The 12,708-nt window shown below is 34.1% G+C and overlaps 1 protein-coding gene across 8 annotated transcripts in view; it reads left to right on the top strand.

Moving 5' to 3' along the window:
• The window catches only part of LOC129253055 (uncharacterized protein DDB_G0283357), a 151,524-nt gene that overhangs the window by 104,238 nt on the left and 34,578 nt on the right, over positions 1-12,708 (top strand). For all 8 annotated transcript variants that reach the window (XM_054891293.1, XM_054891290.1, XM_054891291.1 and 5 more), the window contains one exon: positions 6,534-7,091. In XM_054891293.1, coding sequence (XP_054747268.1) covers positions 6,757-7,091 — 335 coding nt within the window. In that variant the 5' untranslated portion in view covers positions 6,534-6,756. The remainder of the gene's footprint in view (positions 1-6,533; positions 7,092-12,708) is intronic.

Genomic DNA, 12,708 nt, shown 5'->3' with positions numbered 1-12,708 from the left:
GGTCACCCATTAAAGCCGTCAACGGATAAAAACGTCGACAAAGTCAAGGCAATGGTGCTGGAAAACCATCATTTTTGAGGAGGAGGTAGCTTGTGATCTTAGCGTGTCTCACGAATCAATTCGCAACATTTTACACCATCAATTGGGCATGAGACGCGTCGCTGCTCGACTCGTTCCAAGAGAGTTCAATTTCTTGCAAAAAATTCATCGGAAGAACATGCTTGAATGTGAAGTGAATTCGGACCTAACGTTTATCCAGCGCATCATAACAGGTGACGAGACATGGGTATATGAGTTTGATATGGAAATCATTCAACAGGCGCTATCCACATGAGACTAAACCCAAAGAACCACGTCGAGTCGGTCAAAAGTGAAAGTTATGCTACTCGTTTTCTTTGATTATCTTGGTGATGTGCACTCGGAATTCGTTCCAAAGGGTTTACGTTAAATAAATAATATGATTTGAAAGTTATGCGACGTTTGAAAGAGAATATGCGTAGGAAACGGCCCAATTTGTGGAAAGAAAACTCATGGATCTTGCACCCTGATAATGCACCGTCTCACAAAGCTCATATTGTGAACACTTTTTTGATAAAAAACTCGACAAATATCATAGAACAACCACCGGATTTAGCGCCCTGTGACTTTTTCCCAAAACTTTAATTGCCACTGCGTCCAAAACTTAAGTCGATAGAGGCCATTAAGGAGAATTCGCTGAAGGAGCTGAGAAAGATCTCTTAAAAGGCATTTGAAAGGTGCTTTGAAGACGGGACTAATTATTGGCTATGTGTATTGCTTCGAATGGTGCCTATTTTGAAGGTTTAAACAATTATTATGCGTCTTATTGAACAATTCCTGGTACTTTTTTGACAGAATGTATTTGTACATTTTTTTTCACACATTATTACCCCACATCAATTATTTATTTCAGAGATATATAGTATGTTCAGTGTCTAAGTTTTACACCACTGTGTATTACATACTTATAATTAAAAAAAGCATCATTTTTCTCAAACAAAAAAAAATAATAATAATAATAAATTTTTATAATACATTTGTTTTTGAATGTAAATGTTTCCAATCCTTGAATAAGACTGAATTCCGTTCATGGTGAAAGAAAAACATGGAATACCCTCAACGAGAACTACTCAGTTCGAAATAATGTTTTTAACTTTTTTCCTTTTCTTCACTTAGCAAACCAAATTTTCCTTAATACTCGTTTGTGTGTGCGTAATAACTATTAGTATGTAAGCATTTTGTATATATAAAAATATGCATAAGAAATTTTACTTGCATTTTTAGCTACACTTTCAACGATAAACTGTAACTTATTCTATTATATTATAATTTTGTACAGACATACATATGTACGTATGTATATTTAAAACGTATTTACAACACATAAACTCAGACATATGTACATGCATACATACATATGAACTAATAAAGAGTTTGGAGTTTTCATAGAAAATTTAGTAACATCAAATAATTATAAAATTTTATTGATAAAATTAAAGATTTTTATGAGCTTATTCACAATAGTGAGCCTATTAATGGAAAACGACGGGTTTTTTTGTATCAACGCGATGATTTTAAAATGTTTGCAAAAATTGAGTGGAACGAATGGCATTTATTGGCGTTATTTATTGGCATTATGACCTCACTTACCCATTTTCACGAGCCTTTCTTGCGGTCAAGGCGAATCTATTAAAGGTAATATCAGTAGACCAGCTGATTTCTTTTTTATTCTTTCGCTGCGTATATTAAATGCCAGCACAAAATTAAATGACGAAAAGTCGTACCCACTCATCTAACAACCCACTCCCTCTGGACCCAACCTGTCCACATAGCATATTTCCTGGGCCTACCTTTAGATGAGTTAGACGAAGACGACCGGTAATATACACTACACTGGCAGGGCTTGTATTACTGCTACAACAACAACAACAACGAAAAGCCGTTTCATTCGCACTATCGTCGTTTGCTCTAGGTCCAACTTAATGCCGACTGTTCAAAGTAGTTGTCCATTTCTTTTTCTTTTCTACTTTCTTTTGTTGTGACATTCTGATGTACGAAACGTTGTTTCTGGACTAGTGCCATCTACCTCTAATGAATGCGCCTTGCTTAAGGCCAGTTTTATGTGAAGTAGATGTGATAAAACCTCTCTTCACAATACTTCTGGTGCGTCCTTAAAGGTATGTGAGCCCTGACGTTGTCCCAATGGAAAAACCGCCAAATTCTGACCACTGTTTGATCGACTTTTTTCCATCAGCCTACAATGGTTATTAACAGTCGAGATCCTAATTAGGCTCGATGGCTCGATTTGACTCGATGAGAGCACAGCTCATGCCGCATGCCTCACTCCGAATACCACCAAATACAGCAACATCTTCTTTTGCCTTCCAAAAGGTTTCTTTGCATCAATTCGTTGCAAATGGTCTCCTAGCTAATTTTTAGTCAGACGTTCGGTTTAAATTGTTTTCTTAACATTTTGATTGGACAGAGCGCACCTCAGCTTCAATGTCGATTATTATAGGAAGTACTGCCGTGTCAAATCAATAAACTTACCTTGAACGTTCATTATCTTTTCGCCATTCCCGCACACTTCTTTAACAGATTGTTAGCACTTAATGTACAGTGAAAAATAAATACTTAAATATAAATATTGGTTGTCTTTGCCACTTGTACTAATACATAGTTTTTTTCACATATGCTGTTAAATATAGTAAAACATTTATTTACTTATGTGCATAACTTGATAAATGGCCTACTGTTTGTACTTAATTGTATGTATGTGCGTGCTAAACTTTTCGTGAATTTAATATTTCATTATATACAGTGACGAAAACTTTGCCGCAAAATCTTAAAATGCAATAATTTTAAATGTGCGTGCACATACATACATACCTACATATACATACATACTTATATGCAACTTTATAACTCAATATTTCAATATTTATTAATTCATTTGATATGTATATTTGTAGGTGTTTTTATGCTTACTAGCGGAACACACATACATAATTGATTCCTTAAAATTCATATCTGTGATGTTTTTTAAATAACATATTTTTTGGTTTAAGTATTTTATTGACACGTTCCCTGCCACGTGCGCCGTTTGCACTTGTACGCCAAGCTGAATTTTTGAATTTCAAAAGTTTTTGCCTAAAATATCTGCTAACATTGTTTTATGTGACGTTTAAAGTGGTCGCCATGCATCGAAAATGATACACACGGCCTTGAAATGATACCTCTTCATATACAATGGCATGGAAGGCAGGGAAGGTGTTAATGACTAATTAAGAATACAAAAACAAAAATAATTGTGCATTCACTAATTGTATATTATTAGTACTATTTTACTCTTGTACCTGCATTATTATGAATATTGTAATAAAATTATATTTGATTTGCATAGAAATTCGCAATAAAAATGTTCGTATAAAAATAAAAGCACACAATAAATGCATTTAACCATTTGAAGAGCATAAACGTAAAAAACTGTATTTGTTATTCATCGCTATGGCTTTTAGTTTTTGTATATAGTATAATACTATATATATATATGCATATATGTGTATGTACTTATGCATTTGTGGGTTGTACATTTCTGTTTTGCTAATTTTATCGCACTTTTATTTACACAACCCACTTTCTCCTATCTCCTTGTGCTCAGTTTTGCCACCTGACGGCGTTTCCCCTACCGCTAAATTACACGTACTTACCGTATACATATGTATACGTATTTATATATATATATATTTCTGTTATCGAGTGATTGTACCTAATTTTATTTAGCATTTGCACGCTTTTTCAACTGCCTTTGCGCGTTTCCTCTTCAAAATGCCTTTACATGAATAGTTTTGGAATTTGGTAAGATATTTTATGATACTCATATATGTAGACCTCAGACACACATACACAACTATACATGTCGAATGTACCTTTTGTAAGACTATTCAACATATTTGGTGCTTAGAGTAAAGGGTTAAGAGTAAAAAATAAAAACCAAAAAAAAAAAAAAAAACTCATATTATGCATGGCATTTTAATTGGAAGTTTATGTTGTTGTTGTAAAATATAAATTTAGAAATCGATTTCCCAAAGAGTTTTAAGCGATTAACATGAGTCTTACTATTTTTAGATAATGTACATATGTATGCATCGGGTGTTTTTTTAAGAGCTTGATAGCTTAAAATGATAATACAAAAAGAAATATTGTTGGAAAGAATTTATTTTTATTATCATATAGTCGACAATTTCGTGGCATTTATTTTTTAATATGATATCCTGACATATGGCCGCCTCGACTATGTGTTAAATGGCCCATTCGATCAGTCCAATTTTTGACTACTTTTTCAAATAAATCTGAGCGTATGGCGTCAATGGTGACTTGAATATTTGCTTGAAATTACTTTAAGGGTTCCTGGTTTGTCCGCATAAACCAATGACTTAATAAAGCGCCATAAAAAGTAACCCAAAGGCCTTAAATCGCGCGAACCAGGGGGCCAGGGAATAGGACCACTTCTGGAAGGTTGTCACTAAATTGGCTTTGCAATAAATGGATTTTTAAGTGTGCTGAATGGCAAGTTGCGCCATCTGGTTGGAACCAATTGTTGTCGATGTTTAGCTGATTAATTTTTGGAAAAGAAAAAATTCAGTTAGCATGACTCGATGGCGCACGCCATTCATCGTAACGGCAGAAATGAGAACATTTCTAAAGAAGTAAGGACCGATGATGCCGCCAGTGCTCTATGAACTTCGCGAACAGATTTATATATATAAATTTTTGTTTTTTTTTTCATAGTAAATTTTCACGATTTAGAAGCGTTGCCTGTCGTTAAACGAGTCGTGATGTCTTGCCAAACCTTACTGACAAGAAATGTCCAAATATTCACAGTTAGTTTGCCGTTTTCAGTTATCGACATCGATAGTTCTCATATACATATATATATATATATAATTGGCGCGTACACCCTTTTTGGGTGTTTGGCCGAGCTCCTCCTCCTATTTGTGGTTTGCGTCAGTTTCAAGCCGACTCCGAACGGCAGATTTTTTTTATGAGGAGGTTTTTCATGGCAGAAATACACTTGGAGGTTTGCCATTGCCTGCCGAGGGGCGACCTCTATTAGAAAAATATTTTTCTTAATTTTGGTGTTTCACCGAGACTCGAACCAACGTTCTCTCTGTGAATTCCGAATGGTAATCACGCACCAACCCATTCGGCTACGGCGGCCGCCTCGATAGTTCTCATACAGCAAAAAAACAAAAAAACAAAACGCTCGCGAAACGCGCGAACAAAGTTTTCTCATATTGAGTATACTGAATTTTTTAAGGGGTTAGGGGTAGTCAGAGGCCCGGAAAAATGATGATTTATAATAATTTTTTTTTGTTAGTTAATTGTTTTATTTTACAAAAATAAAAATATAGCATTAATACATAATGTTTCGACTTGACCTCAGCAAAATTTCAAAAAAAAAGAAAAGAAATTCATAATTGTAAACGTTATCGCTGTTGGTGTGGAGCCCGTTTCTCCAGAAGCCCCTTGCGGTAATCATCACAAATTAGTTTTATTAATAGATAATCTTGTGCCTGATAGATGCGTTTTTTCAAAATTAACAATATGGCGGTCTCAGGATATTTTTCAGATTTTCGAGAAAAAACCGACAATTAATTGTTTAAAAAAATCGAAATTTAAGAAAAAATTCGTCGATCAGGCACGAGTTTTTTATGTTTTTCAAAAGCAGTATAAATTTTATTGAAATCTACCAAGCGGTTTTTAAGTAACATGGATCACCATTTCAAAAAACATAATTTTGAGAAAAACGCATTTAAAGTTTAGCTATCGATTACCGGAGCGCCCGAGCGCCCTTTGTTAATTGTTGAATAAGTCGAAAAGTATTTGTCGGACTCACTTCAAATTTTCTTACAATGTTTTTAAGATATTATACTTTAAGAAAATGCAAAAAAAAATCTAATTTTTTGTTTTTTAATTTAATTAGTCACACGAATAACAGAATGCACTGCCAATACAAACCCATTAACTCCGCTTCTGTTTGTTTGCATATCTGCGGCAGATCTACTTTTAACTGGCAATAGATGATCTCACAAGAAATGCCTGTTTGTTTCATCATGCCGTCTGCGACAGGCAGAGAGTATTCGTGAGTAGCTTTTTCTCTTTCACTGTGCTTTGATGTTTCACACCTGCATGTCTACCGTTGGGCTTCGACAAGTCCGCAATGTAGTTACGCGCAAACCCATTCGTCTACGGCGGCCGCAAAGGGAATAATAATAGCGAAAGTATCGTTGATTTGAAAACAAAAACTCCAAATACAATTTCAATTTTCTATTTATGATTGAGACACCTTAACAGTTACGATAATATTTGAGCGTCTTTGTAGATCTACTTCTTTGTCACACATTGCCACGCAACATACATATATACATATGCGGATACTTATGAACATATCTACCAACACAGGTTGCAATTCTGCTAAGTACAACCCATTTTATTCTTTTTACTATTTCCAGCTAGTGAAATTTGTGGAGATCCAACCAAAAACCCACCCAATCAACCAAACAACCAACATTCAAACTTCAAGTGCTTACTTACTTTCGGGCGCGCAGAGGAGTTTTTCAACACTTCATCAAGTAAATTAAAGCCAACATCTTCAGTATTTTATTGGTGCTGGTAGGCGATAAAGAAAGCAGGGCGGGCTCTCAAGCACAGCTATTAGAGTATTATTTTGCTGCTATGTTGAATCCCAATCACACGGGCGCAACGCGGCGTCCCTTCTCGCGCAATGCACCAAGTCGCAACCATCCCAGCCGGATGCTTTTCTCACCGCACCATCATTCGCGTCACATGTTGCAACAGCAACAACAGCAGCAGCAGTTACATGCACATGCTCACGCGCATGCGCACACCCAATCGCGCATAGGCATTGGCAATGGGAACGGAAATGGCGCTAACGGCGGTGGCAGTGGTGTCGGCGGTTTCGCCTTGGGGAGCAATGGAGGCTCCCTATGCAATGGCGGACAATGGTACAACAATAAAGACAACAATATGGACAATTGGAATGCACTCGGGTAAGATTGTCTTGTTTCCGATATATCAACGATTACACACAAAACCAAATATAAATTATTATTATGAATTTAGAAATAAAAAAATTTATGAATTTATAAAAAAGAACCTTTAAAAAAGTCCAAATTGTCCTGCACACTACCACCTCCCGTAATCCTTATCCAAGCGGACGTCCACATCCCCGCCAAAGCGCTCCTAACCAATAGCATCACCTCCACATCCACTTGTACTACAACCCCCACCTCTACTTCCATCCACTCTCGAATCTAACCAAATTACCAAAGTTATGTACAAAACCTATAAATACAGATCAAATAATCCAATATACCTACCTCAATAGTAAATGCTTTAGGTTAAAGGGTGAATTTTGTAATTAATAAAACCGTTAACTTTCGCAATCGAATTATTTAAAAAAAGTCTATAAAACTTACTCGAACTATCACATCAGACGGAAATGGAAAGTGTGATAAATGATTAAAAAAATATATATATTAAAAATCAATACTTTCATTATAATTACGTTTCATTTCCGTGTGTTCTATCATTTCTTATACAAATAAGCTCCACCACCAGCGTTATGCAATAAAATCTCCTTGCGTTCGACCTTCTCATTTACTTTACACATTTTTTTCTGTTTAATTTACGTTAAATTGGCACTTGTACCGTTATTTCTCATACAATCATACATAAATATATATGTACATATATACGTGCATATGTGCGTACAATTTCCATCAAACAGAACTAGTAAAGCAACAAACAGTCGTTCTCCACCTTCACACACAGACACACATACACATACACACATCCATTCATTGGTTCCTACATTAGCTTAATAAAAAATACAATTCAATACCAATTCAATTAACAACATTTGAAAACTTTCGTGAACTTGTGTTAGTAACACTAATAAAAATGCTACGAAACAGTTATTGAAATTTGTTTCAAAAAACGAACTGAGAGAAGGCGCATTTCTTTATTATTTCCAATTTCTCAAATAATCATTTCTGCGTCTTATCTTAGCTAAAATGGTAAAAAGTTTATTAAATCTTTAAAAGTAACAAAGCGTGTCATTATTTGTTTTAGTAAAAGTCAAGCTTAACCCTCAGTTGGGCAGCCGGGTCTGGCCAGACTGGCATTTTAATTTTTAACATATTTCTGAATTGAAATTAACATATCTCTATTATAGCTAACGACTTGAGCTTCCAGGTAGCTTCCTAAAATTTAATTTTCTATCGATTTACGGTATTAGCTTTTAAGGGGTTAGGGGTAGTCAGAGGCCCGAAAAATGATGATTTTGAATAATTTTGTTTTTTTGCTGGTCAATCGCTTTATTTTACAAAAACAAAAACATAGCATAAGTGCGTCATGTTTCGACTTGACTTTAGCAAAATTTCAAAAAAAAAAAAATTGTAAAAGTTATCGCAGAAGTCCCTTGCGGTGATCCTCACAAGATGAAGATTCATTTAAAATTAATCGGACAAGAGAAATTAGTTTTATTAACAGATAATCTTGTGCCTGATCGAAGCTTTTTTTTGTTTTCATATTGCCTCAGGAAATATTTTTCAGATTTTCGAGAAAAACCCGACAATTAATTGTTAAAAAAATCGAAATTTTTGAAAAAAATCCTTCGATCAGGCACGAGATTTTTATGTTTTTCAAAAGCAATATAAATTTTATTGGAATTTACCAAGCGATTTTTAAATTACAGTGATCACCAATTTAAAAAAGTTTAGAGTTTTAGCATTTAAAGTTTTGCTATCGATTACCGCAGCGCCCGAGCGCCCTTTGTTAATTGTTGAATGACTCGAAAAGTATTTGTCGGGCTCGCTTCATATTTTCACACAATATTTTTAAGTTGTTATACCTAAAAAAAAATCCCATTTTTTGAAAATTTTTACTATCCCCAACCCCTTGAAAAGGGATCTTCAAACATTACGAAAAAGGGCCAGACCCAGGTGGCCAACCGAAGGTTTTAAAAAGGGCGTCCAACGGAGGGTTAAATTAATTTTAATTTTTAAATTTAAATTATTTCCTTGAATAAAACTTGAATTACTATATTTTTATTATAAATTGGAAATAATAAAGAATGTATGCAAAAAAAAAGGTTTTAAAAAGGGCGTCCAACGGTGGATTAAATCAATTTTAATTTTTAAATTTATTTTATTTCCTTTAAAAAAATTTGGATTACTATATTTTTATTAAAAATTGGAAATAATATATTATATAAAAAAATTTATGCAAAAAAACAAAAAAAAAAATTAAAGTTAGTAAAATATTGAATTACGATTTTGAGTTATTTATTTCTAAAACGAACCAAATGCTACACACTACTAGACAACTAATTTCTTAGACATCAGTTGACCTCAACTCCTGAATGGATTACTCGTCTATCCGAATCCATAATCCCAAAAGCAACCACAGCTTACATAACTCCTTCGTAATCATCACACTTCAACCCACTAAAATACTTGTCGCACCACCCTGCTATATTCGTGTACTCGTACATATAAATATAATACTCGTAAGAAAATGCATGAAAAGCACATACAACGTGATAATTATGTATTCGTGAGTTCGTTTTTTCTTCAACTCATAATTGTTCGTAGCGCAAGAGAAAACAGATTTTTCAATTTGTCATGTAGTTTTCAAGTATATGCAGTTTATTTAACAAACAAAAGCAAAAAAAATAAAAACAAAAACAAAATAAATTAATACAAAATCTAACCATTTTCTTTTGTAATGATCACTGCTTGTTGGCTCAAAATCAACAAAAACCGTAAGAAAAACAATACCAACCATTGTGTAGTTTGTATATTCAATAAAACTGCTTCCTACCAAAGTCATCTATTTAAATACTAAAATATAAAAACAAAAATCAATAATTTTACAACTACTATATTTTCATATACAAGTACATATTTGATTTTCTTTTCATACTCAAAGCTTTCATTTATTATGTTGTGGGTTCTTGTCTCGTAATTAGTGCGCTTCTTCCCAGTCAAAAGTGTTTTATCAATTACTTATGCGTACATTTAATACATAAAAACATTCATATATATATATATATACATGCATATATGTATAGTGATATACAAATATGAAATAATGCCAAATTTTGAAGCATGATTCTTAGGTTCTACATACATAAGTACCTGTTTTTGCCGGGTTTTTGTCGTAGATTAGTTCTTACCACAGTTCCTAATTTCTCACTAACAAAGTGACAACTTGTATGATACAATAAAATGTTATACTACTCGTACAATTTGTTTTAATGCATTTTTTCGTTGTTGATTCTTCTTTATTCTTTAGGGTCATTTTAAAGAAATTGAAAAGCTTTAATTGTGTAACACACGAATGTACAATGAAGTTTAGTTTTTGTATAATTTCATAATATTAAGCAAGAAAAAGAAATAAAGAGTATTGCTGATTTTTTTCGATGATTTACTGATTTAATGTGTATATGTAGTCGTTTGTTGTAATACTAAATAATTATTGCTCTTGTTAGTCCTTCTTTCTATAAAATGAAGTGTCACTTTGAAACTCAAAGACTTTGCACAGGCACTTATAATACTTACATACAACAATTTGATACAAATATACACTCTGCGAAATAAGTACAGCGTACCACTTTTGAACTTTTGTCTGTTAACGGGATCGCTTTATGTAATCATTTCATTTCGATCAGACAAATATGTATATAAGTAGTCTTGGAACATGTCAATTGTATTTTATTCTTATACAGGGTGTTTTTTAGCTGCATGATAACTATCGATATTGATAACTATGGCTTAGCAGCTGAGAATGGCAAACTATGTTTTGATTTTTCTTATTAGGAAGGTTTGGCAAGTCATTATGAATCGTTTAACGCCAGAACAACGCTTCAAAATTGTGGAGTTTTACTTTAAAAAAGATATAAGGTGAAATCCAAAATAAACAAGACTGGTGTCATAAAAAAGTTTTTGATGGCGCCATCTTTTTAATGAGTTATAGCCCCTGGTGACAGTCCAGCATTGCTTGTCCAGCACTTTATATGTGTGCGTGTCGGGTGCTTATCGTTTGCCCGGTGACGTTCAAAACAAAAAGCGATCAATCCACAGTTGTATTTAGAAGTAAATATGTCGTCATCGGATGATGAATTTTTATTTATGTCAATTTGTATATACGTAATTATTCTATGGCTGAAAAGCGTAAGTAAGGGAATTAAATTTGAGTTTGGGATATTTTACAAAAATTAAAGGATCTGCTTTAACTTATTCTGTTCGTTGTTTGAAAATTTTTTTGTTACCCACTTTCTGTGTTATATTATATTAAAAAATCGCAATAAGTCATGATTTTAATTATAACTTATGTTTTTCGGGTTCATAACTTCATTATTATTAAATTACTTATGTATATCAGTTTTAAATAATGTCATTTACATATAAATTTTTAAATTTTTTGCTTATTTATGTACATGTTTCATACGGATTGTGCTTATTTTTAGTATATGTAGGTGTTTACGAGTAATATACTATTGGGCAACCGCACACTAAATACTAACCTCAATGCTAAATACAACACTGCTGTTTTGTCCATCAGACTCCGACACGATCAAAAAAGTAAGCGTCAAACGAAAATATCAAAATTTTTTGATTTTCATCAAGTATCGTAGGTGTAGCCGACAACAAATACGTGTGTCACGACGCCACCCGACTGCACTAACACATACAAAGCGCAGTCAAGCATGCTGGACTGTCACCAGTGAAAGCTTGACGACATTCGGTTTAGTGGAAACGAAGTTATTGCGTCTAAAGTGTCAGTATGTTTGTTTTAAAATCGGTAAAACGTTTACCGAAACATTTGAATTGATGGAAAAAGTTTATGACGATGATTGTCTATCTCGTGCCAGAGCTCAGGAGTGGTTTACACGTTTCAGATATGGTTATGAGGACATAAATGACAATGAACATATGGGCCGCCCAAAATCAGTAGTCACCAAAAACTCCATCAAAATTGTTCGTAAATTTATTAAAAATTAACCGAAATCATTGTTGAAATTCATGGAGTCGGAGTTGAATATCTCCAAAACATCGATTTATCGCATGTTAACTGATCAGTTGGGCTTACGAAAGGTCTGTGCACGTTTCATTCCGCACAAGTTAACTGAGGACCAAAAATTGCTTAGAATTCAACATTCGAAAGGCCTCATTAAGACGAGAACTTCCTTTACAACATTGTAACTGGTGATGAAACGTTTTTCCAACATGAACCTTAAACTAAGCGTCAAAGTGCCGAATGGAAGGCCCCAGACGAGTCACCACCCAAAAACTCACGTTTGGAGAAGTAAAAAACCAAGTCGATGCTCATTTCTTTTTACGATTCCAAGGGAATTGCCCACAAGGAGTTCATCCTCACGGGCCAAACTGTCAATACAATTCACTATCTTGGCTTTTTGAAGCCCAAAGGGCGAATTCGTCCTGAATACCGCGAAGGAGGAAGCTGGCGTTTATTGCATGATAATGCACCATCTCATCGATCCTCTCTTGTGACTGATTCAGTTTTAATCATCAATCACCTGATATGGCTCCCTGTGACTTCGAACCTGTGATCTACTCGGTGAATTGCATTTGGCCATGA

Source organism: Anastrepha obliqua, chromosome 1 (genome assembly GCF_027943255.1).
Source record: "Anastrepha obliqua isolate idAnaObli1 chromosome 1, idAnaObli1_1.0, whole genome shotgun sequence".
In the NCBI taxonomy this organism is placed as follows: Eukaryota; Metazoa; Arthropoda; class Insecta; order Diptera; family Tephritidae; genus Anastrepha; species Anastrepha obliqua.
This window is presented reverse-complemented; position numbering and strand designations above follow the sequence as displayed.